The 27,990-nt window shown below is 37.2% G+C and overlaps 1 protein-coding gene and 2 non-coding genes across 18 annotated transcripts in view; all 3 read left to right on the top strand.

Annotated features, from left to right (window-relative positions):
- The window catches only part of CNOT1 (CCR4-NOT transcription complex subunit 1), an 82,995-nt gene that overhangs the window by 50,686 nt on the left and 4,319 nt on the right, over window positions 1-27,990 (top strand). For 5 of the 16 annotated variants that reach the window (XM_024978374.2, XM_059876822.1, XM_010814532.4 and 2 more), the window contains 29 exons: window positions 2-152; window positions 1,327-1,528; window positions 2,532-2,678; window positions 3,740-3,864; window positions 4,282-4,568; window positions 5,456-5,534; window positions 7,472-7,702; window positions 8,022-8,162; window positions 9,466-9,645; window positions 11,091-11,207; window positions 11,537-11,647; window positions 11,992-12,069; window positions 12,248-12,425; window positions 13,196-13,326; window positions 13,948-14,244; window positions 14,920-15,060; window positions 15,156-15,260; window positions 15,846-15,965; window positions 17,277-17,468; window positions 18,037-18,179; window positions 18,533-18,641; window positions 18,740-18,909; window positions 19,552-19,804; window positions 21,735-21,983; window positions 22,932-23,095; window positions 23,280-23,397; window positions 24,521-24,622; window positions 26,526-26,699; window positions 27,535-27,684. In XM_024978374.2, coding sequence (XP_024834142.1) covers window positions 2-152; window positions 1,327-1,528; window positions 2,532-2,678; window positions 3,740-3,864; window positions 4,282-4,568; window positions 5,456-5,534; window positions 7,472-7,702; window positions 8,022-8,162; window positions 9,466-9,645; window positions 11,091-11,207; window positions 11,537-11,647; window positions 11,992-12,069; window positions 12,248-12,425; window positions 13,196-13,326; window positions 13,948-14,244; window positions 14,920-15,060; window positions 15,156-15,260; window positions 15,846-15,965; window positions 17,277-17,468; window positions 18,037-18,179; window positions 18,533-18,641; window positions 18,740-18,909; window positions 19,552-19,804; window positions 21,735-21,983; window positions 22,932-23,095; window positions 23,280-23,397; window positions 24,521-24,622; window positions 26,526-26,699; window positions 27,535-27,684 — 4,645 coding nt within the window. The remainder of the gene's footprint in view (window position 1; window positions 153-1,326; window positions 1,529-2,531; window positions 2,679-3,739; window positions 3,865-4,281; window positions 4,569-5,455; window positions 5,535-7,471; window positions 7,703-8,021; window positions 8,163-9,465; window positions 9,646-11,090; window positions 11,208-11,536; window positions 11,648-11,991; window positions 12,070-12,247; window positions 12,426-13,195; window positions 13,327-13,947; window positions 14,245-14,919; window positions 15,061-15,155; window positions 15,261-15,845; window positions 15,966-17,276; window positions 17,469-18,036; window positions 18,180-18,532; window positions 18,642-18,739; window positions 18,910-19,551; window positions 19,805-21,734; window positions 21,984-22,931; window positions 23,096-23,279; window positions 23,398-24,520; window positions 24,623-26,525; window positions 26,700-27,534; window positions 27,685-27,990) is intronic. The other 11 variants (NM_001206039.1, XM_024978370.2, XM_005218666.5 and 8 more) reach the window with 7 other exon arrangements.
- LOC112442430 (small nucleolar RNA SNORA50) lies at window positions 437-572 on the top strand. The gene has a single exon (XR_003030524.1). It is a non-coding gene; the product is annotated as a small nucleolar RNA SNORA50 (small nucleolar RNA).
- On the top strand, window positions 10,165-10,303 carry LOC112442429 (small nucleolar RNA SNORA46). The gene has a single exon (XR_003030523.1). It is a non-coding gene; the product is annotated as a small nucleolar RNA SNORA46 (small nucleolar RNA).

Genomic DNA, 27,990 nt, shown 5'->3' with positions numbered 1-27,990 from the left:
GGAGTGTTTCTCAGGAGTTATCAGAAACCATCCTCACCATGGTGGCCAATTGCAGTAACGTTATGAACAAGGCCAGGCAGCCACCACCGGGAGTTATGCCAAAAGGACGCCCTCCTAGTGCTAGCAGCTTGGACGCCATTTCTCCCGTTCAGGTAAATGAACACTACATTTGGTACATCTCCATTTGGTCATAGATTTGAAATAGAATAAACTTCTGCATCATCATTAATAGTCTACTCAAAGGAGATTTTTGTCTGAATTTATTACATTTTAGATAACTGCATGTCTAGTATCCACTTAAAGGAGATCTGTAAATAGGCATTGTGGTTGAGAATAGATTTGAATCATTAAACAGACTATGAGAGGAAAGATACAAAACAACTTAGGTATATGGTAAGGGCTTCTTTTTAAAATAAGAATAACAGACTTGAGAAATAAGCACTGCCTTTGAACCTGATGTGTCTTGTTTGTAGCTTCACGGGCCAAGCAACAGTGCTAGAGCATAAGGACTTGTTATAACTGGGGCTCTTCAGCTCTCAACTGAACTGCTCTTTTAAAAACAAGGTACATTTAAGTTACTCCCTGACACCAACCACCCCCTTCTCTCTGGGAGCAACATATTCCGCTTCTATTTTCAGCTGCATTGAATGGCAGGTTGGGGTTTATTTTAAGAAAGAGCACTTAGGGAACCACTTCAGTGACCACTTTATAAAAGGCATATCATATATTATTTTCTATAGTCACAGAAGTCTGAAATAATGTCACAAACTAAGAAGTTTAGAAGTGTAGTTATTAGATATTTTATAAAATCTTTTGGTATGAATAGTATACCTTGTTTTTTGTTTTTTAAATTAGAGCTGATCTCCTCCAACCCCAAGATTCTCAAAGTTTGACAAGATTTGTTTTGACTAGATTTCTAATTTCTAATGCTTTTATTGTATTAAAAGTTAATTTAATTGAGATTTGTTTATATTAAAGGGGCCTATTGGAAATTATAAGGATCGCCCCATGTCACTACTAAATGTTTAGTAGTACAGCTTCAGAGAACTTCATCTGAAATGTTATTCTTGAAGTTTTATAGCCCTTATATTGTGGCTCTGGTTCTTTGGCAGGGGCTCTTTAAACCTGCTGTATCACAGATCCTGTGATATAGTTGTGATATATTAAGAAAAATGACTGGTACACTTGGTTTGGGGATTAAGCATCATCATGTTTTGCAGTTTATTAAGCATTTGAAGAGCTATTGCTAAAGATTGCTTTACCTGTGTCATTTATCTGCCTTTGCTTGAAGTGTGTTTAATACGTTTTTATAATGTTTTTCTTTAGATTGACCCTCTTGCTGGAATGGCATCTCTTAGTATAGGTGGTTCAGCTGCCCCTCACACCCAGAGTATGCAGGGCTTTCCTCCAAATTTGGGTTCTGCATTCAGTACCCCACAGTCACCAGCAAAAGCATTTCCACCCCTTTCAACCCCAAATCAGACAACTGCATTCAGTGGTATTGGAGGACTTTCATCACAGCTTCCAGGTAAGAGGAGTGGTGGGGAGGGGTACAGATTATCTGTAAGCTTCATCTTGCCTTAGTGCATGTAAGGTGTTCTGAGTCACTGTGATAAAGGAAAAGTGCTTAAACTAAATTGTGAAAGTTGTTTTCACATCCAGAGCTGGGAAGAGAAAAACATTATTACATTAATTTAGTCAAATTGTAATGAGGATATTTATACTTATAAATTTTTTAGTTGAGTTATTCAGTAAGGATTCTATTACCACATGATACTATAAACAGTAACAAGTTCGTTAATCACATTCTAAAGAACTTAGGCTTAGATCAAAACTCATAGCTTTATAAATTACCCAACCTTCGTATAATAAAGGTGAAATGTTTCATACATCAGATTCAGGTATATGTCCTGCCTTTTTGCATCTACCTTGAAAATGATAGGAAAGCACTAGAACTTTCCCACATATTTTGGCTTTTAACGTGGAAGTAAAGTTTACATTTTCCCCCGTAGTACCAACATGTTTCTCCTAAGCTGTTTGCACCTTTTATTGCCAGAGTATAAGTTTAGAATACTAAAACCTAATTAGTGAAATGTTGTAATAACGGGCTTCCCTGATAGCTCATTTGGTAAAGAATCTGCCAGCAGTGCAGGAGACCCTGGTTCGATTCCTGGGTCAGGAAGATCTGCTGGAAAAGGGATAGGCTACCCACAATATTCTGGGCTTTCCTGATGGCTCAGCTGGTAAAGAACCTGCCTGCAAGGCAGGAGACCTGGGTTCGATCCCTAGGTTGGGAAGATCCCCTGGAGAAGGGAAAGGCTACCCACTCCAGTTTTCTGGCCTGGAGAATTTCATGGCAGCCTGACTGGTATAGAAACTGGGGCTCTTGGACTCCCTGCAGTGTAATAACTCTGTAACCTAGTTGCAACTGAGTTAACAAAAGACCATGACTTTTTAATTAAGAATTTGTCTTTGATAAAGTCAAGAAGATGAGTAATGATAAGACTTTTGGCTGCCTTCATTCTTTCTAGTAGGTGGTCTTGGCACAGGCAGCCTGACTGGTATAGGAACTGGGGCTCTTGGACTCCCTGCAGTGAATAGCGATCCTTTTGTACAGAGGAAACTGGGCACCTCTGGACTGAACCAGCCTACATTCCAGCAGAGTAAGATGAAACCTTGTAAGTGGTAGTGTTGTCTGTGATTGTGAAGTGTGACTGATACATATATAACTTACATGTCCAATTTGTTGTCCCCAGAGATACATGGACAAAAACATTGACTTTGTCTTAATATGCTGTTAAAAGGCCATTATGTTGACACGCCTCCTAGATGGGTGGGAGTATCATGAATTTAAATTTTTAAAACAAAAATTTGAGGTATTATTCCACCTTTCATCCTGGATTGTCAGAACAAGGTGACAGTTAAGAGGTGGCATTCTTCAAGGTGTTATCCGAGGAGTAAGGAGCAAAGTAAAAAAAGGCTCAGTAGTTTAAATCTATGTATATAAACCTTTTTTGTTTTTTAAATCAGGAGCAGCCAGGAAAATCTCAGATTTCTGTTTGAGTTTTGCCAGTTTATAAAGTAAACAACTATATTTTAATGTTATAGCTTTATGATTTAGAAGTACACATAATTATTGCCATATATGTGAAAAAAATCAAATTTTAAACTTTTAATCTCCTTTAGTAAGGTATTTAAAAGTCAGAGGAGTCTTCTTTGTATGTATGTATCATTGACTTATAAATATCCTTGTCATTGGGACTAAATATTCATTATCCAAGGTTTGAAAGTATACAGACTGATTTGAAAATGTTAGTGTGAAAGGCTTGTCTGAATGTTATGTTTTGTAGCATGCTTTGTGTTTTCTTTCAATGTGTCATGCATATGCATTGGGAATTCTTACATGTAAAAGGTGATAAAGTAACCTTGAATGAGGTTGTGTTGAGGGTAAGTGCATTATAAATTTGAACCTAGTGAACTTTCATGGTGTGAAAAGTCCTTATATAAAGTACTGAGATAGAACTGTGGTTGTAAGGCAGTTTTGTTAAAATCTCTTGTGTCCTTAGAGCAGTTGAATATTGAAACTTCACCTCTTTAACACGTCATTTTAGGTTTTTTGTTTTTTTTTTTCCCCCTCTTAAAATTCAAACTATATTGGTCTCTCTGGCTCTGTGTGCTTAATGTGGGGGAGTAAAGGAAGAGCCTAAATGCCCACTGTTTGCTTTTCTGTTTTTAACAGCGGACTTGTCTCAGGTGTGGCCAGAGGCAAATCAGCACTTTAGTAAAGAGATAGATGATGAAGCAAACAGCTATTTCCAGAGAATATATAATCACCCACCACATCCAACCATGTCTGTTGATGAGGTGAGTGTCTAGAATGATCTAATTCTTTATGGTTTAGGTAAATCTTAAATAAATGCCCCTTTCAAAGTGAAATATAACACCAAGTGTTTTGATATGTCTCTTTAATATTTATCTCAAGCTCAGTTTATTGTTAAATATTCTGCTTAACAATTAAGAGTATTTGAGGAGTGCATTCCCTGGTAGCTCAGCTGGTAAAGAATCTGCCTGCAATGCAGGAGACCCCGGTTTGATTCCTGGGTCCGAAAGATCCCCTGGAGAAGGGAAAGGCTATCCACCCCAGTATTCTGGCCTGGAGAATTCCATGGACTGTATATCCTTGGGGTCACAGAGAGTTGGACATGACTCAGCAACTTTTACTTCACTTTCTTAATAATGGTTTCCTTTATGTATATATGATTTTTGTCTTGCTTTTTCCAGGTATTAGAAATGCTACAGAGATTTAAAGATTCTACCATAAAGAGGGAACGAGAAGTATTTAACTGTATGCTAAGGAACTTGTTCGAAGAATATCGGTTCTTCCCCCAATACCCTGATAAAGAGTTACATATAACAGCCTGCCTGTTTGGTGGAATAATCGAAAAAGGACTGGTCACTTATATGGCACTAGGTTTGGCCCTGCGATACGTTCTTGAAGCCTTACGCAAGCCTTTTGGATCCAAAATGTATTATTTTGGGATTGCTGCACTAGATAGATTTAAAAATAGGTGAGTGGATAGGTTTGCTGTGAAGGTTCTCTCTTTTAATAAAAGAAGAAATAGTAGCTTACTTTTCAGCTAATTCTTCTATGCCTTATATGTGTATTAACTAACCTTAATGACTGTATGAAATAAAAGGAAGAAGTGAAAATAGTTTGTTATATTTACCAAACAAGTGGTTGGAAAAATGTAGCAATTTTTTTTTGTTTACTGAACTATACTTTATAATACGTGATAGTCAGTATTTTAGGTTAATAGGTCTTTGAAATTCAAACAGTTGTGTAACCACCACCACCACCACCACAGTCAAAATAACTGAATATTTTCGTCACCCCCCAAAAGTTCCCTTACTTCCCCTTTGTAGTTAACTTTCCTGCACATCTAACCTCTGGCAATCCCTGATTGGATTTGTCTGGTTTTTCCAGGGTGTTATCTAAATGGAGTCCTACACAATGTATATGAGTTTGACTTCTTACACTGAGCATGATGCCTCCAAGATTTACCTATGTTACTGCATGTTTCAGTTTCTTTTTATTGCAGAATAGTATTCTATTGTATGGGTTCATTAGCAAACTGGTTTTCTCTTCACCTTTTGATGAACATTTGGAATTCAGCTAGCTGGAAAGATAGTAGTTTTAGTGGCTCATTGTAATCTTAAGTAAAACAAAGTTTTACTTAAACTTGTTTAAAAAACAAGTTTTTTTTTGATACAGAAAGGATGAAGTTCACATTTTCCCTCTCTTCTTTGTTTTTCCTTTTGGCATTCTCTTCAAATAAGGTATTTATTTCAAAGGTAGAAATGGGAGAAATGGCCTAGATTAGCTTTTGAAGATTTGAAATTGTACTGCCTCTGTTCTTACATGAAATGGCAAATGAATAAATGTTTTTGTTGACAGATTGAAGGACTATCCCCAGTATTGTCAGCACTTGGCTTCGATCAGTCACTTTATGCAATTTCCACATCATTTACAGGAGGTAAGTATTTTCAGTACCTAAGTAATTGAAGGGTTTATCTGTTTAAGTTTGGATTTATTGGCAATGGCATTAAGATTGCCTAATGATTGTTCTGACATAGGTATACATATTATTTGTTGCTTGTTTTGTAGCTTAACCTTGAAAAAATAGGAATTTTATATTTTGTAAGCAGCGGTTTTGCTTGATTTGATAAAAGGCTTTTGCTAGTTCTTTTAGCCTACTAATTCTATCAAGGAGAAGAAATCTTTCACTGTTAACCAAGAATCCCTGCCTGAGTCTAAAAATATAAGTTTTTCCTCTGATTTAGATGTTAATGTGAATCAAAGCTATTTCTTTCTGTTGTTGGTGTTTAGGTTTTTTGTTTGTTTTGGTTTGGTTTTGGGGGGCTGCTCTGTGGCTTGTGGGATCTTAGTTCCCTGACTAGGGATTGAACCTGGCCCGTGACAGTGAAAGCGCCCAGTAACCACTGGACCGCCAGGAAATTCCCCAAACCCATTGCATATACAAGTTTTTAGATCAGTGTTTCTTAAAAATACAGCCTTCTTAAACTATCGGTTTAGATTCCTTCAGGGTTAAAAAGGAGACAGTCCGTAAGGAAATGGACCTAGAGAATATTTTAAACCATGTTATGTGACTATTCTTGAAATTTGTATATATTTCTTTAATGGTTGATTTCACATGATTACTAAATATTCATACTTTGATCTTACCTTTGGTCAAAGTCAGCTTACAGAGAACAAGAAAAGAAAGTTGATTAATCTCTGTTAACTTTATTTTACTTTTTTCAGTACAAAGCAGATGAACTCCTTTATAAGATCATATTTTAAGAAATCAGATCAGAATTTGAACTGATTTTAATTCTGTATTGTAGTTTAATCCAGCACTTTCTACCTCATTCCGCTGGGTTTGTTTGTAGGAGTACAGAGTCATTATGATGGTTTAGCCTCAGAAACCATAGCATGGGAGGCAGGAGTATATTGATCCCTATTGAGGGGTTTTGGAGTGCTATGCCAAAATTATGGCACTGAAAACTCGGCAAGAAAACAGAGTTTGAAAAGCTGGGATGGGAAGTAAGAGGCTGCTGCAATCAGATGAGCTTGAAATTCAGATCTGGGACCTTGAAAGACTAGAGAGCAAGAATGAGGGAGGTGGTACGAAAACGGTCACACTGACTGGTCCTGAGCTCCCACTGTAACACACTTATTACCCAGAGAAGGGGGGAGAAGTCATTGCTTATATTTCAGTTTAAAGGGCTATATTTTTCCTTCTTGAAAATGTCTCCTTTTTTGAATAAAGTTATGGTATATATACACAGGTTCTAGTTTTTGGTCGGGAACAAGCTGTTGGTAATAGTATCGGGAAGGCTGTGTCAGTCTTCTAATTTGTGTGGGAGAAGGAATTTTTTTGGACTGGGAAATGTGGAGGAGAGGGATGAAACTTATCCTAGAACATTGCTTACCCTTCAGTTGGCTAGGTGGTGTAAACTGTTCTTGTTTTGTGCTATTAGCTTTACTGAGAGAGAACTCACGCTGCAGTGTTTTTTAGGCTGTGGTTTTTTTCATTAGCATCCAATAGAAATCAGTTTATTATATAAATTTTAGAACCTTTAAGTTTATTTATGTGAAGGAATTTAAGGAAATTTATAGGTAAGCATTTGTGGCTACCTTTTTAAAACTTGTTAACTGGTTCTCTTATAAATACTTAAGCATAGTAACATTTTAGTTTTATTTCTTCAGAAGTTCGTGGTATCCACTTACATATTACACATATGGGAATATTCACCAGAATGGGGCAAGATATAAGGGAGATAGATGAACCAAAAGAGTGCTCTGATATGATTTCCAGTCTCTCAGAAGTGAGGGGAGTTTAATTCAAGTATTTCAGTTTCTGTTAAGAATTCTTATTTAATGTGTTTTTCTCTTTCTCTACCCCTTTAGTATATTGAGTATGGACAGCAATCTAGAGATCCTCCTGTGAAAATGCAGGGCTCTATCACAACCCCTGGAAGTATTGCACTGGCTCAAGCCCAGGCCCAGGCCCAGGTTCCAGCAAAAGCTCCCCTTGCTGGCCAGGTTAGCACTATGGTAACCACCTCAACAACCACCACTGTTGCTAAAACGGTTACAGTCACCAGGCCAACTGGAGTCAGCTTTAAGAAAGATGTGCCAGTAAGTAGGTCTATCTTCTTTCTTTGTTGTATTTGTTGTTACATTGCAATATATCCAATAGTGAGCATGTACTTTATTATAAATAACACATGCCTATTAATAAAGCATGAAAGATCAGCATTTCTCCCTTTACCACCCTGATTTCCCACATGTAGCCCCTATGAATAGTTCAGTACATGTTCTTGCCAGCACTTCAAGTGCACAGTTGTACATACCATATGTATTTTATATACTAAAGGAATCTGTGTACATACCCCACCCCTAGGATTTGTGTAGTAAGGATTTCAGTTTGTTAATTTTATGTATTTTATTTCTTTAGCCTTCTATTAATACAACAAATATAGATACATTGCTTGTGGCCACAGATCAAACTGAGAGAATCGTAGAGCCCCCAGAAAATATCCAGGAGAAAATTGCTTTTATCTTCAACAACCTTTCCCAGTCAAATATGACACAAAAGGTGAGTCTGAAGTAATGGTTTATGTATCACTACAAATGTTCTCTGTTGTTTTTCTTGATGGATTGGGGGATTTACATTTGATATTCTCTACCCTTTTTAATCTTTAAAGGTGAAGATAATAGAATCAAAATGAAGGGAACTTGGATATACAACTAGTGGTTGTAGATTCTGTAGATGTTAAATAGCACTGATTTTATTTATTTATTTATTAATTTTGGCCACATGGCATGACATGTGGGATCTTAGTTTCCTGACCAGGGATCGAACCAAACTCACACTCCCTGCAGTGGAAGTGCAGCCTCTTAACCACTGAACTTCCAGGGAAGTCCCAAATAGTATTGTTTTGCAGTGAGTTACAGGCTTTTTGAAGTAAACTTGAAAATGATTTCATGATGGGAATTTCATTTGTATTTGTAGTAACAATTCACATCCTCCCAGAGATCATTAACAGCTTGTGAAAAGAATTGATGCTTGCCTTACAAGATTATGTGCTAAGATGATACTTGGAAATGTCTGTTTTCGTCAATACTAATTAGCCTAAACAAAAGGGTTTGAAATGTAATTTATAATGCAAGTACTGTCTTTGAGACTCTCACCATAATTGATTGGGGGAAAATTTTGAAGCATTTTGCATGCTTTTTGGAAGAAGAGTTTCAAACTTTGCAAATAATTCCTAGAGATAGAAATGTAGAAAAACATAGTTCTGGCATCAGGCTTATTAATAACAAGTTGTAGATTAGTAATTTATCTTCTTTTGTTCAAATGGAGAGTAAGTAAGATGGGGATGAGGGACTACATATTTTGCAATTTTAAAGCTTAAAGTGACCATAGATGTTTCAGTTCTAATTACCCAGCTTAAGAGATGATTGACTCTATACTTACATGGACTTGAATATACTGTACTTGATAGCAACTGTGTAAAATTGGGGAGATGTAGCATGTTGCAGTGGCACCTCACTCCAGTACTCTTGCCTGGGAAATCCCATGGAAGGAGGAGCCTGGAAGGCTGCAGTCCGTGGGGTCACTGAGGGTCGGACACGACTGAGTGACTTCACTTTCACTTTTCACTTTCATGCATTGGAGAAGGAAATGGCAACCCACTCCAGTGTTCTTGCCTGGAGAATCCCAGGGACGGGGGAGCCTGGTGGGCTGCCGTCTGTGGGGTCGCACAGAGTCGGACACAACTGAAGCGACTTAGCAGCAGCAGCAGCATACACTGTAGTCATGTTCACAGAAACGAAACATAAAACTGTATTTTATCATCTTTTAATTGAATACTTCCCATGTTGTAATGGTTGGCTAGGTTGAAGAACTAAAGGAAACTGTGAAGGAAGAATTTATGCCTTGGGTTTCACAGTACCTGGTTATGAAGAGAGTCAGTATTGAGCCAAACTTTCACAGCCTGTATTCTAACTTCCTTGACACGCTGAAGAATCCTGAGTTTAATAAGATGGTTCTGAATGAGACCTATAGAAACATCAAAGTAAGTGTTCTTGTGTGTGTTTTTTTTTAAATTTATTTTTTAATTGAAGGATAATTGCTTTACAGAATTTTGTTTTCTGTCAGACCTTTGTATTTCTTTTTACTACTGTTTTTAGTTTGGAAATATTTGATTTCACAGGTGGAATTAGAGGGTATTGTTTTCTCTTGTATGTTGTATTTGTTACAGTATTTATGCAAGTTGCTTTAGGCATTGTTTCAAATACAGGGCTAAGTTTTCATGAAGAATTTAGTCGTATAGACATACTCGTTTTCATCATTCTATACCATACCATCATTTATGTCTGAAATGCCAGATAGCTCAAGATTCTTCAGTGTTGTAAAATAGCCATTTAAGATTCTCAGAAGTTTAAGGTCAAACGTTTCCTAATGGGCTAATGCTTGTTCTATAATATCTTAAGTATTTTTCTTAGGAAGAATAATTTTTAAAGAAAACAGCATGAACCAGCATATAGCTGAAAACATTGTTTGCTGAATAACTTGGGATATTGGCTTAGGAACCAGCACTATATTTAAACCTGTGAATAGGAATTTTCCCTATTCTTGGTTACGCTGTAGTGCAAAAGAATTCCTGGCTCCTTTCTATTGCACAGCTGACTTTGTGCCATTCTGCTGTTGCTGTATGGAGTTAAGGAACATAACTAAATCCAGCCTTTGTCATTTGATAGCAGGGATTGTTGGGATACGAAAATCTCCACATGATTTGGATCAAAAGATTCTTTCTTTTAAACAAAAGTATAAATTTAAACTAATAGCCATAAAAAGTATTATGTAGGAAATGAGTGTATGAGTGTATGCAAGACACTGGAGTGTTGGTTCTGTCTCCCTTAAGAAAGTTAAAAGTAGAGAATTGATGAAATGGATTAGGTCTTCTCAAAGTGTGTAAGCAATATTACAGTGTATTCCAGAAGGTTATCTTAGTTGTTTCCAAAGATAATGCTAAAGATCACAACAGAGCACTGCAATCTTCTTATACTCCTTAGAATGCCTGCTGTCTGGGAAGAACTTAAAGATCATAGCTGTAGTCTTCATTTGAATTGAATTTAGCTCTTCAAAACAGATTTGCAGTTGGGTCGCTGCTTCAAACCTAGCTAAAATTTTCAGTTTTAAAATACTTTGCTGTGGGACCATATACGATACGTGGTGTTACTTCACGTCAGTATGATGTATTTTATATTTTTTACCTTCTGTAAAATTTAGTTTTGTAAATTTTTTTACTTTTTTTAAATGTAAAGACGTTTGAAGGTAAAAATGTCACTGAACACAACAAAATATTGCAGTGATACGTGGACAGGATCTACCTTGGGGCATGTTCTCAGTATTGATAGCTTGTTTTTAATGTAGAATAATGGAATTCTTAAACATTTAGTTGAGAATGTTTTTTTATAAGCTCATTTTCATACCTTTCTTAATCATACACTGTTTCAGGTACTCCTGACCTCTGATAAAGCTGCAGCCAATTTCTCTGATCGGTCTTTGCTGAAGAACTTGGGACATTGGCTAGGAATGATTACACTAGCTAAAAATAAACCCATCTTACACACTGTAAGTTTTAACCAAAGGCTCATGTAAAACTTGAGAATGTTCATACAGCATAGTCTATCTAAAAATCTTGACTTTAATTGGGGCTGTTTTGCCGCGGTATCTGTGAAGGTTTGGCCCATGTTTTGAATCCCTAATTGCATGCCCATGGCCTTACAATGTTTAGCAAGATAAACAAAAGGTATGATTGTTACCCCTTGGCTTTTCATAAGGTGAGGGTCAATTATTGATTCCAATTTTGGGGATGAGTTTGGCAGAGTATAATTGGGGATATTGAATAAGGAATTTTCTAATATATTCCCAGCATTTTAAAAATGTGTTTGTTTTTCTAGGACTTGGATGTAAAATCTTTGCTGCTAGAGGCTTATGTTAAAGGACAGCAAGAGTTGCTCTATGTAGTGCCCTTTGTTGCCAAAGTCTTAGAATCTAGCATTCGTAGTGTGGTGAGTAAATTTTAATATTTTATTGAAGACTTATTTGAGTCATCTAATGAGAGGTCATTTGTTTTGGCAGAAGGTCAAGAGGCTATATCCTCAGTTCTTAGCAACATAGAGCTAGATCAGTTAGTTTTCCTCAGGGAAGCTTGGGATTTCCAAATTGAGAGGCTCAGTAGTATACAGGACTCACTTTAATGGGTGGCTTTGGGTTTTGGTGTTTTTCTGAAATATGATTTGTGGGAAGGCTAGGGATTTTATTATGGCCACATGGGTGTGAGTGCTTAACTGTTTTAGATAATACATATTAAAGAGTGAGTTTGGGGCAAGCTTAACATAATGGTTTTCTTCAGGTTTTTAGGCCACCCAACCCCTGGACAATGGCTATTATGAATGTATTAGCTGAGCTACATCAAGAACATGACTTAAAGGTAAGTTTGTTGCTCTTTATCCTTAGGAACACTGTCTTCCTTTACATTATTAAAATTTACAGGAAAAAGAGGGTTTTTAGTGGGGGGAGCACTATGACAAATGGGTGAGAATACTGTCTGTTATTATGACGCTGAATATTCATTTTTAATATTCTCATTGAATATTGGAATTACACAGTTAAACTTGAAGTTTGAAATTGAGGTCCTCTGTAAGAATCTTGCATTAGACATCAATGAGCTAAAACCTGGAAACCTCCTAAAGGATAAAGATCGCCTGAAGAACTTAGATGAGCAACTCTCTGCTCCAAAGAAAGATGTCAAGCAGCCAGAGGAGCTCCCTCCTATCACAACCACAAGTAAGTGTGATAATTAACCCTCTATTTATCATACGTTTTCTTCAGTGGTACATTCGCATGCATGCGTATAGCAAGTTGTAATTTTCTGTGTAAAGTGGGGTTGCAGTTTTGTGTACTTTCTGGTGAGCCTTCTAAATTTTTAAGGGAATGTTAGTAATGTCTAGGCATTGTCTTAGTGTATCTGGTAATTCTATCTGTGGTATTCGTAACTAATATCATTAATCAGTTGTTCCTCATATTCCCCCTCAGCCAGACTGTTACATTGTTTGAGGTCTTAGAGAAAGAAGTGCACTGGCATGAAGACCTGTGTTATTCTTCAAATTTGGGGATGGCCAGATTGGCTCAACCCATTAGGCGAGTGGGTTATTTAACCTGCATTAAGAGGACTGGGAGCTTTAGGAGGTGTGGTTACAATAAACCAGCTTTTCTTTTTTCTCAGCCCTCAAGAATCCCCAGGTAAAACTAGAAACAGAATAGGTTCAAAATTGATATACATTATATATAGAATAATGGGACAAGGTTTGGGCCAGCTAATGTGGCAAGACCCCTCAATTCATTCCTGTGCCCAGGTGCATGGCCAGTGACTGAGTCTTACATGCTTTGTTTAGATTGTGATAATTCAGGGTGGGAAAAATGTGACCTGTGCCACCCCTCCCCATCCCCATTCAGTCAGTTTAGTTAGATTAAAACCACATGATGCCCTGCTAATTTTATAGTAAAGTCAGGAAGTGTGCTTCTTTCATTAGCTTTTATTTTTTCTCTACATTTAGCAACTTCTACAACACCAGCTACCAGCACCACCTGTACAGCCACTGTTCCACCACAGCCACAGTACAGTTACCATGACATCAATGTCTATTCCCTCGCAGGCCTGGCACCACACATTACTCTAAACCCAACAGTAAGTAAACTGTTACTTTGTGACGAGGTCAACTGGTTAAATTTCCCTTCCCTTTTTTACTTCCTATGTGGATTCCTAAGTTGTAGGCTTTTGTTGCAGAGAGTAGGAATTGCTATGTGTAGTATAAGTTCATCATGAATATTTTTTAAGTTTCTTAAAAATTCAGTAAATACCCATAAATAGTCTTTCAAGTAAAGAAAAAGATTTCAATGTAATTTTTTTTTAATAAAATGCTTGCTATTTTGAAAATAATAGTTTTTGTAGAAAGCCTTTTTTTCTATTATCTTGATTATTTTTGCATTTCCCCATGGTACTAAAGAAGTTACTTTCTTTAGGAGTACTCAAGCCACAAATTTTGACTAACCAGGGTAGTGTCTTTAAGCATCTAGTAATGAACAGTTTGCCCATTAAACTTGATGTGTAATCATGTATCACAAGATACAGTGATTACTGTGCCCTCCTTGGAGCCCAGCTTTCCAATTTCTGAGCTTTTCATTATTTAAAGTAGAAATGGGTAGTTCATGGTTAATTTGGAAGTAATTCAAAGACAAGGGCGTGATTACTGATAGAAATTTGGTTGTTTTATTTAAACAAATTGTTGACTTCTTTTTTCCTCCCTAGATTCCCTTGTTTCAGGCCCATCCACAGCTGAAGCAGTGTGTGCGCCAAGCAATCGAACGGGCTGTCCAGGAGCTGGTCCATCCTGTGGTGGATCGATCAATTAAGATTGCCATGACTACTTGTGAGCAAATAGTCAGGAAAGATTTTGCCCTGGATTCTGAGGAATCTCGAATGCGAATAGCAGCTCATCACATGATGCGGAACTTGACAGCTGGAATGGCTATGATTACTTGCAGGGAACCTTTACTCATGAGCATATCAACCAACCTGAAAAACAGTTTTGCCTCAGCCCTTCGTGTAAGTTTACTATTTTCTTGTAGTATAAAACTCATTACTGCTTACAAAGCCATTGTTCTTTGCTTGTAGCAGTGAGCATTCCACGTACTCTTAATAGTCACCATATGTGTTTGATGTCTTCCTCTTAGATTTGTCAATTCTATGAGGTGGTGTTTATTTTTGTTTATTTTATCCTCAGTAGTATTTGGCAAGTAGTAGATACTTACTGGTTTAAAGAAATGAAGGATTTTTTGAAAACTGCCTAAGTTAACACTCTTGATTCTGTTTACCATGAAGAATTTAGATTTAAAGCACTTTGGAGTAGGACAGTACAAAACAGTTTAAAGTGACTACGCATGCGTGCACATATACATAAGCACATAGTCTCTTCAGATAACTCACTCACTCATTTGGGGTCTCAGATGTCATGGTTAGTAATACCTTTGTGTACTGCTTTATTGCTTTCATAGTGTTCACCATCTTCATAACAACCTGGTAAGATGTTTCAGTTGAGTAGTGTATCATCTTGAAGATGATTGTTAGATTACTTCATGGTCACAGCTAATAAGTCATAAGTAGAGTTGGAACTTCTAAAATTAATTTGCCCAAACATTGCATTTTCTAGTATCCCATCTATCTGTTTTGTCTACCCACAGAAAACTTTAAATTTTTTTCTGTCTCTTCTCCTCCCAATAGACTGCAAGCCCACAACAAAGGGAAATGATGGATCAGGCAGCTGCTCAATTAGCTCAGGACAATTGTGAATTAGCTTGCTGTTTTATTCAGAAGACTGCAGTAGAAAAAGCAGGCCCTGAGATGGACAAGAGATTAGCAACTGTAAGTGTTTAGCATTTGCCTTTTAAGTATTTGTTTTTCCATTTAAGAAAGTGCCTCATAACAAGAACCTCAGTGATTTTTTTGTTTGTTTGCAGGAATTTGAGCTGAGAAAACATGCTAGGCAAGAAGGGCGAAGGTATTGTGATCCTGTTGTGTTAACATACCAAGCTGAGCGGATGCCAGAGCAAATCAGGCTGAAAGTGAGACTTGGGGCTGTCTCTCTCTCTCTGCCCTGTCTTTGTTTTCTTTCTGAGGACTAAGATAGGGGTTAAATTCTGTTTCTGTGATTAAATGTGATTTCTCTTAAAGGCTGCCTGTGGGGAAGACACAGAAATAGCTTAGATGTATCCCCTCCCCCTGTTGTTGAAGTGCTGCTGTTACACGTTCATATGCCTTCTAGTTTTTGTTTCTGAGCTTGGTCTTCCCTTCTGATACTTGAGTTTTTATTGCTAGTTGCTTGTTGGTGAGAAGACAATGTTGAGAAATCTTAGCAATTTTACAGCTCCATTGGGGAATTGCACTGGCTGCATGGTCCTACTTGAGGCATTTGCCAGTGGAAAAAGTATAAATGAGGGTGACTCTGACAGGTCTCAGGGAAAATAGGAAACCCTGAACTGTGTGTGCATACATGCATGCCTATTCAGTCGTGTGTTAAATGTTGTAAAGACTCCTGTGTCCCTTCTCAAAACCCTGGTGCTTACTCCCATGCAGAGTTTCCACTTTGATAAAAAGGTTTCCCTTGATTGTGAAGAGGATCCTGTTAAAACAGGTTTTCTTCTTCCAAGGTTGGTGGTGTGGACCCAAAGCAGCTGGCTGTTTATGAAGAGTTTGCACGCAATGTGCCTGGCTTCTTGCCTACAAATGATTTAAGTCAGCCCACAGGATTTTTAGCCCAGCCCATGAAGGTAAGTACTTGTCTTGGATTAAATTGAGGAATTTACAGTTTAATTTTGAATGTTTCTGTCAGTTAATCTGTCACTTGTGCCCAGGAGCTTAAGTTACAAGGAAAAAAAATTACCCACAGCTGTTGCATTGTGGAGTGTAGCTACCCTTTGTATCACATCAGCATGGCATTTGGGAATTTTTTTAATTCACGAGGTTGCTTTAACCTTCATGTTTGACATACTAAAGGAATTTACTTGGTGACCTCATGGTTTGCCCTGTTCTTTGTAAAAAGATTTTCTAAAAATTTGAAATGTTATAAAAGTTGAAAATGTGAGGGGGAAACATTTTCTTCTGAACCATTTGAACATAGGTGCTGACCTTGATGTCCCAGTCACTCTTGTATCCTTTAGTCTGTGTTTCCTTACAGAGACATTCTACGTGACCATAGTAAAACCACTGAAATCAGAGTCAACACTGATACATCAATGTCATCTAATCCTCAGACCTCATTCAAGTTTACAAAGTGTCCTAATATGGTCTTTTTATAGTAAAAGAATCTAAATCAGAATCACACACTTCAGAGAATTCCCTAGTGGTCCAGCGGATAGGGTAGGACGCCTCACTACCACTGCAGGGGCCCGGGTTTGGTTTCCTGTCAGGGAACTAAGGTCTCACAAGCTGTGTTCCCCAAATCCACCCCCCAAAAAAGAACCGCATTTCATTTAGTTGACATATTTAAAATTTTTCCCCCAAGTCAATCTAGCCTAGCTCCTTTTTTCATCTTCCATGGCCTTGACACTTTGATTACAGGCCCATGGTTTAGTGGAATGACCTGATTTGGGTTTGTACAGTATGTTCTCATGAATAGATTCAGGTAGTACATGTTTGATAGGAATAGCACAGAAATGATGCTGTGTTCTTATTCTCTTACTGAGTTTTAACAGTTGGACTGAAAACTATATTTTCCATGGCTTGAATTACTTACTTTCATAGGCTGCAAAGAGATTATTACATGCTACAGGGGGTGCTGCCCTCAGCCTGTCTCATTGTTTATCATGCCGTCTTTTATCACTTGTTTGTACTGGTGTTTGCAAAGCTTTCCACTGTCAAGTAAAACCCCCACCCCATGCCAGGGCTTATTTTGCACTGCCCCACCTAACAGCATCAACACGAAATAGTTCAGGAAGGGAAATGAAAGAGCCCTTCCATGTTTTTGATGAAAAGAAATTACGGGTAGTAAACATACTTTTAAATTGCTGCTTGTGCCAGTGAAAAGTCTTTTAATTCCACACCTCCCCCCTCCACCCCCTTTGGTTGTTTTCTCAAAACAGCAAGCTTGGGCAACAGATGATGTAGCTCAGATTTATGATAAGTGTATTACAGAACTGGAGCAGCATCTTCACGCTATCCCGCCAACTTTGGCCATGAACCCCCAAGCTCAGGCCCTCAGAAGTCTTCTGGAGGTTGTAGTATTATCACGGAACTCTCGAGATGCCATTGCTGCTCTTGGATTGCTCCAGAAGGTTAGTGTTCTTAATCTGTTTGTTTTAGAAGACGCTGAGTTTGTATACATCTGGTGACCTGCATCATTATCTACTTTATGGTTAAGATTTTTAAAAATTAATATAAAGTAGGTTCTGTTTTGTAGTAAGCAGGTGGTTTTCTCCAGAATAGAGTGTTACAAACAGTTATAAATTTTAAAGTGCGAAGTCTTTTTTTCCCTATAAAGGTAAGATTTTCAGGAATTATGATTATTTAAGAAACTTTAAAAGATATTCCCTTAGGTTTTGAGGGACAGTTGATCTAAGTACTGGTGGGGGGCAGGGTGTGGGGCCACAATGGGTTTTGGCTCTGCTGGGACAGTGAAGCCTTTTCTGACAGTGAGGAATGTAGTAAGTATAAACTGGAAGGAACTGGGAGAGGGTGTGTGTGAGGCAAGTGGAAAGGGTTTTGGTGTGTGGGGAGAGATTCTTCACTGAGGCCTTAGAAGATACATTGTACTTTGTATCAAGGTTTGGTTATTGGCTTTGATTATTGGGCTGAGTATTGTATTTTCCATGAATCTGAATGAATGCTTTTTTCCTTCAATAGGCTGTAGAGGGCTTACTGGATGCCACCAGTGGTGCTGATGCTGACCTCCTTCTTCGCTACAGAGAGTGCCACCTCTTGGTCTTGAAAGCTCTTCAAGATGGCCGGGCATATGGGTCTCCATGGTGTAACAAACAGATCACAAGGTCAGTCCCTGTCTTAGAAGAGTAATATTTATTCAACTGCCTTCTCACATTACCACATGGCCCTGTTTATAAAATTCAAACATACGGAATTTCTAATTTTCAGTAGTGAGAATTATATGTCTTAAATGGAATGCTTTGTTTTCGAGACTTAGCAAAACTTTTAACACTGGGTTATCTGTTCTCCTTAGTTACTGGTTATTTTAAATCTTGGAAACTGATACACTGATTTTCAGTTGGTACTCAAGACATCCTTAATTTGGAATAAGTTAACATTGAATGAAGTGGGCCCTTTATTTCACCTGATCCACAGCATGGGTGAGCCTTTATGAATAAAGGAATACTGCCTTTCCTAGGTGCCTAATTGAGTGTCGGGATGAATACAAATATAATGTGGAGGCAGTGGAGTTGCTAATTCGCAATCATTTGGTCAACATGCAACAGTATGATCTTCACCTTGCTCAGGTATGGAAAGAATTAAGCGGGAAAAGAGACTCTGGTAGTTGGGAAGTGTGTTTGCTGTCAGTGCTGTCTTTCTTACATTGTGCTTTCTGTGTTGCCAGTCAATGGAGAATGGTTTAAACTACATGGCTGTGGCATTTGCTATGCAATTGGTAAAAATACTGCTGGTGGATGAAAGGAGTGTTGCCCATGTTACTGAGGCAGATCTGTTCCACACCATTGAAACCCTCATGAGGATTAATGCTCACTCCAGAGGCAATGCTCCTGAAGGGTGAGAAGGAAATGTTTTGGGGTTGTTGTGCATTCCGCAGTTTTAGAAATGAGTGTGTAGACTTACTAACGTTACCGTTACATAACAGCTTTACCTACAACATATGGTAAGCTTTGGTGAGGCCTAATATTGTCCCTTGAAATATGAAAGCTTAACTAACTGCTGCCAAGCCCTCTTGCTGCAGACCAGTACATACAGCACTAGGTTTGGTGTCAGAGTCCTCTGTTGAAGGCCTGGCTCAGCTGCTTAAAATCTGATTTTAGACAAGTTGACTTATCCTCCCTACGTTTGTTTCTTATATAAAATGGAAATAATACCTTAAATAGCTGTTGAGAATTAAGTAACACAAAGCATGGCACATAGTGGGCATGCAGTGAATAATTTTTTGACCACGGACATCAGCTCCCTTTCATTGGGCGTTTTTTGGTCAAGAAGTGACTTAACTGAAGTCAGTCATTTGCACATTTTGTCCTCATGGGTAAACAGATAACAAAGAAAACCGAGGATAGTTTTGTTTAATCATGGGAATGGTAAATGATCATCACTCTTGTGGTTTCTATTTAATAAGCAAATTTCCAACTGTATGTCTTTGAAATCACAACCATGAGTGGACTGATTTTCATTCTGGATTTATTGTACTAGATTGCCCCAACTGATGGAAGTAGTGCGATCCAACTATGAAGCAATGATTGATCGTGCTCATGGAGGCCCTAACTTTATGATGCATTCTGGGATCTCTCAAGCCTCAGAGTATGATGATCCTCCAGGCCTGAGGGAGAAGGCAGAGTATCTTCTGAGGGAATGGGTGAATCTCTACCATTCAGCAGCAGCTGGTCGTGACAGTACCAAAGCTTTCTCTGCGTTTGTTGGACAGGTAGAGCTTTTGGAAAGAAAGGTGCTTTTTATTCAACATAAGTAGGGTGTGATGCCTCCATTATTAAAGTTCAGTATTATGTACCTGTGGTCAGTTACCTCCATACTCATGTAAACCAAAAATGTCTTCATCATTACTCAGTTAAATTGATACTGTTTATTTTCTCATCATTGGTCACTAAGCAGTAAAGTCAGCATTTGCTATCCCCTTTAGTACTTTTTATCTGATTTCAGTTGTCACAGCTACAGAATACAGTGGACCAGATAATGAATAATAAAATTGCCAGATGTATATAGTAATTTTACCAGCTTGATTATCAGCAGGGATGAGATTATGGGCTAAGTAAAGTTCAGTAACAGCCCATGTTTAAAAGTAAAATAAGGAGTCCCCTGGTGGTCTCGTGGTTAGGATTTGGTGCTTTCACTTTGGTGACTCGAGTTCAGTCCCTGGCTAGGGAACTGAGATCCTGCAAGCTGCGAGACACAGCCAAAAAACAAAAAAATAGAAAATTGAAAATATAACAGCAAAACTTAAGCATTTAAATGGTAGTGCTTTTTATCTTTCTAAATTAATTAGCTTAGCTATCTCCTAAAATAGCTTATTTCTGCATTTTGACAATTGTATTTCTTCAAACTGAGACCAAAGCTTAGGTGTGCCACCAAAGAAAGATACAAATTATCTTTCATTTGAATGACAATTGAATATGGAAGAGCTGGTTTGAATTTTAGAAGTTGTTAGGAATTGGATTTACTTTTCAAGGTGATTTTTTTTTGTTGTTGTTAAATCATAATAAGTTAAGTTTCTCCCTTAAAAGAAACCAAGGAATTATCAAACATACCCTATTGAAAAGCTGCTACTGCATACTTAGAGCTTGATTTCCAATTTGGATGGAGGAATTTGAAATCAATTGGTTTTTGTGATCATTGATATTTCATGGGTATGGATGTGGCACCTGTCTCAGCTCTTCCTCTTGGCTTATATGCTCTTGTTTCTTCTCTTCATTTGAAAAAGATAATGTATTATATTTTTCTGTGCTTTTGAATCTTTTTGAGAATTCTTTTCTCCTCTTAGGCTCCCTCTTGATCATAGCAGTCTGTCCTCATTTCTTCTCCCCACTTAGTTTTTTAGACTTCATTGTACAGAAGTCCCTTTGCAAGCCATCTGTTTTGCCTAGTGTATTAATGTCAATTCAGCTGTGTTAATTATTTATCAAGGGACAGTTAACTTGACCATTATCTTGGAAACTTTTTAAAACAAGTTTTCTTTCTGGGCTTGGTTTCATTGCTTAGTAAGCACTGACCTCCCTCTGCAGCCTTAATGTTTTTACATTGTCTTCTTTTTCTTCTTTTGTACTAGCCAAATAACTTCCCTGCTTAACTTCCAGATTATGTCATAAAATTTGTACTTATCCTTTCTTTTAAATAAACTTACCCTTTTCACTTTATCTTAATTTACATTAAAATAGCTGGGTATGATCTGTGAGCTAAAATTTGGTACCTACTTATTGTATAAATTATTATTTGATTTTCCTAGTACAACTAGTTGGAGTTTCAAAAATTTTGTTGTTTTTGGTTAAGTCAGATGGAAGAAATTATCTTAAATTTTGTAAGGAAGTAAAGTATATGTAACTTAATCTCTTACTTGGGGGAAATACACATTGACCAGAATGTCTTAGTATGACTTAATGGGTTACTACAAAGGTGGTTTAACTTGCATAGTTAACTTTTGAAATTATTGGCTATGGACTGCTTGTTTAAAATTGCCCTGTTATTCTTTTTCATTTTCCATCAAAGTTGATGGAATTCTGTCATGGGTTCTGCTGTTTTACAAAGTAACAGTTAGAAATGTGACAACAGGATTAAACGAGAGAATACTTCTTGGCATGAAAATTAAACGTTTATCCATGTGTGTTATCTCATCCTGCCTTCTAATGTTTTTGTTCCCTTGGTAGATGCACCAGCAAGGAATCCTGAAGACTGATGACCTCATAACAAGGTTCTTTCGTCTGTGTACTGAAATGTGTGTTGAAATCAGTTACCGTGCTCAGGCAGAGCAGCAGCACAATCCTGCTGCTAATCCCACCATGATCCGAGCCAAGTGCTATCACAACCTGGATGCCTTTGTCCGACTCATTGCACTGCTAGTAAAGCACTCAGGGGAGGCCACCAACACTGTCACAAAGATTAATCTGCTGAATAAGGTCTGAAATCCTTTCTTGCCTTAGACTTTTGCACACTTGAAGTCTGCATCAGTGGTTCTCAACCCTACAGGGCCCTCAAAACATTTTGTAATATCCCCCTTTCTGTCCAGAAATTAAATTCATAGATAATAAGTAAACATAATAACCGAATTTTAGAAGAGGAGTGTGGTGCCTTAACTGAAAGACACCCTGTCTCAGAGCAAAACGGTATAAGGTATTTTCAGTGTGTTACTGTTTGGTAATGACTACATTAGAAGATACTTAGGGTAGTATAAGATTTGCCCCCAAGTACAGAGTTACTGTGAATGGGATGACTAGACATCTCCTTTGATAACATAAGATTGACAACTCAGATACCATGAGTGACATTGCAGTTGTCTTTGATTTTCTGAAAAGGAACAGAGTTTTTCTTTGATTTCTGCAGTGGAATTCCTGGTAATTTGAATGTTAAGATAGTGCAAAAATGAACTTAGACTTTGGTCTTGGATAGTTACAAATGGGTTTCACGTCCCCTACTCTTCAGTGGTGAAATCAAGTGGAGTGCAGGATAGTTCTGCAGTGTTTCTGCAACCTAAGAGCATATCTGACCTCCCATCTCCTAAATGCCAAGAGAAGTATGCATCATTTGCCTCCTGTAAGCTTTATGTCAGACCAGAAAGATTAGGTTGGTTGTGTAAACAGGATAAAATATGTACCATGCTGACTTCTAGAGCTTTAGAAAAATTTGTGGAGAGTGTACATGTCTGGTCCATGGTTATGGAAATTCAGAGAAAACATATAAAAGTACAGGGCAGATCAAACCAACGTGTGGTCCCTTTGGCTTCCAGTATATAATTTTATATTTACTTCCATGTGAGGCATAAGAATGAAAGGTATGAAGCATGACTGGAGAGTGGTAAATGAATTGTCTTCATGATTTACATGCTGTATAATCTATGTGCTCTATAGGTCCTCGGTATAGTAGTGGGAGTTCTCCTACAGGATCATGATGTTCGGCAAAGTGAATTTCAGCAACTTCCCTACCACCGAATTTTTATCATGCTGCTCTTGGAACTCAATGCACCTGAGCATGTGTTGGAAACCATTAATTTCCAGACACTTACAGCTTTCTGGTGAGTTATTATTGAAAGTAATAATGTTAAGGATTGCTGTTTTAGTGTCATAAAATTTGAGAAGAACTCTGGGTTAGAAGCATGTTGATTTACAATGCAGCTTGCATATTATCTTACAGTTTTTTTTTTTTTTTTTTTAACTTTAAGTTGGACTGTGCTTCTGACTAAGGTTTTCTTCTTTCAGCAACACATTCCACATTTTGAGGCCTACCAAAGCTCCTGGCTTTGTGTATGCTTGGCTTGAACTGATCTCCCATCGGATATTTATTGCAAGAATGCTGGCACACACGCCACAGCAGAAGGTGTGGCTGCAGTTTATCTCCTACAGATGAAGACTGTAACTACCTGGGACTAACTAGCACTCTTAGTCATTCAGTGGTCACTGTACTTCTTTCAGGCTTAGTTGGGGGTCCTTACATTTAATGTAGAGTCAGGTCATGGGGAGAGGCATAACAGGTACTTGACCGCCTCTGCCTGAAAGCCATTCCTCAATGATGAGCATATGGCTTCTCCAAGTTGTCATGAGTCACCTTACGTCAGCCTTGTAAGGCATTTTCCAAAAAATGTTGAGACCCTAAAGCACCTCTGTAGACAGTTATATAAAACTCTTGAGTAATGGAACTCGGGAACCTGCCACTTTTACAAGTTCTCACTCTAAATACTAAAGACTCATACATTCAGAGTTGAGGACCACTGGTCTCTACTGTATTTGAAGAATTAAGATAAAATTTGAGATAAGAGTTTTTAGTATAATTGTGAATAAACACAGTTATGAGAACATTTCTCTCTCATCTTGCAATTAAGTGGCAGATGAGTGTAAGGAAGTACCTTTGATTGACCCTTCAGATCAGAAGACAAATGTGACTACTATGTTTGGTTAAAAAAAAAAAAAAAAAGTGAAATAATCCTTAAATGGATTTGGTATTCGGTGAATAAGTGCATTCCAGGAGGAAGAACAGTACTGAATAAAATCTACCCAAAGTGCACATAATTGGTATAATTGGAATATGGTAAGCAGGCCAAATTTGGGTGAAAATAAAGGATTCATGTTGTAAATTGGATGAGGTTATTTGCTAAGAGTTGAGGAATTGAACGTGGGAAAAATAAATAGTTGAGATCCAGGACTTGAAGAAATTAACAGATGTGAGTTTCTTAGTTGGCTGGGTGTTTTGTGTTCTGTCTGAAACACCCTTACCCTATTTGGTGCAGGCAGAAGGACCTAAATATCCTGGAATTTCTGGAGCCAGTTTGTTTCAAATATCATTTCCCATTATCTGCATTATTTTGCTTACTCCTTTTTTGTGCTAGTCAGTCTTTAAGAGAGGTTTATGAAGAAAATAATAGTCAACAGCGTAGCTGCTTGGGCAACCTTTTTGGTGGCGGGACAGCAACTGAGTGTAATTATTACCCATATGTTTCTTTCAGGGATGGCCTATGTATGCACAGTTACTGATTGATTTATTCAAATATTTAGCGCCTTTCCTTAGAAATGTGGAACTCACCAAACCTATGCAAATCCTCTACAAGGTAATTAATTTGAAATTGTAAAATCAGAATAATTAAAACCTAGCAGTTTAAAACACTTGAAAAATACTTCAACTGGCAGTATATGAGGCCTAATGTTGTTTAATTAAGCTTTTAAAGTATAACACATATTCAGAAAAGTGCAAAAATTGAACATAATTTGTATAACCAGTGCTTGATGTTCATATATCAATGTGTGCACCAGTTAACTCTTCCAGAATTGCATTAGACTGTTTCTCCCCATATTTAACATACTTGAAATTGTCTGTTTTTCATTTTAGCAGTTGTGCAGAAGGATCTCATTGTGGATTTAGTTTGCATTTCCTTGATTTCTTAATACGATTTTTGTGTGTAGATTGGCCAGTTGGGTATCTGCCTTTGATGATATACCTCTTCAGCCTTGTGCTCATATCCCTTTGGGATTATCTGTGTTTTTCTTCTTTTTAAACAAGGATTCTTATGTATTCTGGATGTAAGCCGTTTGATGATGTATATTCAGACATCTCCTATTCCTGTAGCTTGCATTTTCACTCCCTTAAAAGTAATGTGTTTTTTGAGGGGTAGATGCTTTAAATTCAGTGTAGTTAAACTGACCTGTTTTCTTCTTTTATTGTACGTTGCTTTTTGTGTCGTGGGTAAGAAATATTTGCTAATCTTAAATTCATTCTGTTCTGCACGTGCCTGCCCCCTACTCAAAAAACCATTAATTCTGGCTTTTACATTTACATTCAGAAAGCAAACTTAATTTTGTGAATGATGAAGGTCATTTTCTCCCCTTCCTTATACCCTCCAGCTTAATAGGTATGTAAGGCTTTTCACCAACAGTTTTAAAGTTCTTCATTTCTTGTTCAGTTGTTTAGTACCTGTATGATCTAGTTGACTGTGTATGGGCATCTCCCTAGTTTACCTGTTGATCTGCTTTTAGCCCAGTATCAAAAGGTCTTGATGGTAAGACTTACTGTAAAGGTAGAGTACTCAGGTAGAGCAGAATGTTCTTCAACTGCTCTCTTGTAACACTATTTTGGCTATTCTGTATCATTTGCAGTTCCATAAAACTTTGCAATTAGCTTTACTTATAAAACTTTCTGGGATTTAGATTGAGATTTCACTGAATATGTAGATCAACTTGGAGAAAATAGATGCCTTAATAATATCGAACCTTTCAACCCATGTGTATCTCCATTTAGTTGTTAGGTCTTTAATTTTACTTCCCTTAGACTTATGTTCCAGATATTGATGTTTTTGTGAAATTGTATAATGTTTTTATAAATCTGTAGTTTTGTAGGTACCATTTTCTGGTTAAGGAAATGCCCTTTTAATCATAATTTGCTGATAGTTTTAAAAATCATTAAAATGAGTGTTGAATTTTATTGGATGCTTTCTTGAACTCAGTCATGTGTTTTTTTGTCAGTGTTATTAGTCCATTAATTTTCAGATTCTTAAACTGCCATTGCATTCATTTGTGGATCATTTGGTTGTGATGTATCACTGATTTCCATTTCTACTATTTAGGATTTTTTTTTGTTTTTAGTTTTCATGTCATTTTGGGATCAAAGTTATGCTACTTTTATTGAAGGGGTTGGAAAATAATCTTTTTGTATTAAGATTGTGAATAGTGTTAATTTTTCCTTAAATATTTGTAAGGATTTGGCAGTAAAGCCAGCCAAAGTAAAGCCTCTTCCTCTTTGAGGAAAGAGTTTTAACAAATATTTAACTTCTTTATTATAAAGGGCTATTCAGATTTTCTTTTTTGTTTGGGTTTTGGTAAGTTGTATTTTTTATAAACTCTGGATACCTAGTTTTGCCTTTTTTTCCCTCCCTTCAGTTAAATTTATAATAGTAAAAATGTTACTCTTGTTTTCTTAATGTGGAAACAACCAATGTTTTTCTTGTTTTTGAAAAATAGGGCACTTTAAGGGTGCTGCTGGTTCTTTTGCATGATTTTCCTGAGTTCCTTTGTGATTACCATTATGGATTTTGTGACGTGATCCCACCTAATTGTATCCAGCTAAGAAATCTGATCCTGAGTGCCTTCCCAAGAAACATGAGGCTCCCAGACCCATTCACTCCTAATCTGAAGGTAAAGTTCTAAATAGTTTTAAGGAAAAGAAAGTTGTTTGTTAGTATTTTAGTCCTTTCTCTGCTAAGAGAGGTATATGCTGCCCCCAGAACACACATACCTACAAGTTACCTGTTAGATAACGTTGCTCTTTGGGGGGAAGCAGTTATGTTATTAAACCTGATAAAGTATGAGACTGACTGCTTCTGGATATTGGTTCACAGTATTTGTCTAGTTGCTGTTTTCAGTTTTTTTATTAAATTTAGCTGTATTTACAGAACCTCAACCTAGGTATTGGGCCAGTCATTTGTTGGGTGGCCCCACTAGTGGCAGAGCATTGCAGAATAGACACTAGTAATGCCATATTTCATAGGTGTGTATTTGCATTTTGTTTAAACTGTCAAAAGAAGGGACTGTTTTAAGATCATACCACCCCTTACATGGCTACTGTAAGTTTTATTAAAGTAGAGAATATGATGTCTTACTTTGCTGGGATATCTTTTCAAAGAGTAGGGCTCTTGGTGAGCAAAGAGTCTCATTCTGTATTTTAAACTAGACTTCTACAAGATACCTATTGTGCCTTATTTTAAGAAGGATAAAATAGTATAGAATGAGAAATTACTATCATTTTGTATATAGGTACCTTTGAGTAATCTGTTTCTTCTAATTAATAACATTTTGCTGTGCAGCAGAAATTAACACATTATAAATTGCTGTATTTCAGTAAAATATTTTTAAACGATTGAGTACTCTTCAAGACAAAATTTTATATAAACAACTTTCTAACATAGAGACAGTTTGCTATTAAGGCCCTACAAATGCTTCTGATTGTGATTCTTGTATTTGTTTGTGGCAGGTGGATATGTTGAGTGAAATTAACATCGCTCCCCGGATTCTCACCAATTTTACTGGAGTGATGCCACCTCAATTCAAAAAGGATTTGGATTCCTATCTTAAAACTCGATCACCTGTCACTTTCCTGTCTGATCTGCGCAGCAACCTACAGGTTAATTGGTTTGACTGAAACTCTTGGTTGTGTCTTTATAGAAAATACTTTATATGCATAGTTAGTCCTGTGCATGGTCTCATTTCAACATGCTTTAAAGGTTTTAAAGCACATTGTCATTTTTAATGGTTAGATGAGATTATATTATACATTTTAGCATAAGTACATATATTCATCCTATACATCTATAGCATAATCTTGGAAGAGGCAGCCAGGGAATGGACTGGTTTTCCGTAAGAATAGATTGCTGATAATCGCTCCCATACTCTAATAAGACTTCTAAATTGGATTCTGATTCAGTTTGCT

The sequence above is a fragment of the Bos taurus genome, chromosome 18 (assembly GCF_002263795.3).
Source record: "Bos taurus isolate L1 Dominette 01449 registration number 42190680 breed Hereford chromosome 18, ARS-UCD2.0, whole genome shotgun sequence".
NCBI classification, from domain to species: Eukaryota; Metazoa; Chordata; class Mammalia; order Artiodactyla; family Bovidae; genus Bos; species Bos taurus.
This window is presented reverse-complemented; position numbering and strand designations above follow the sequence as displayed.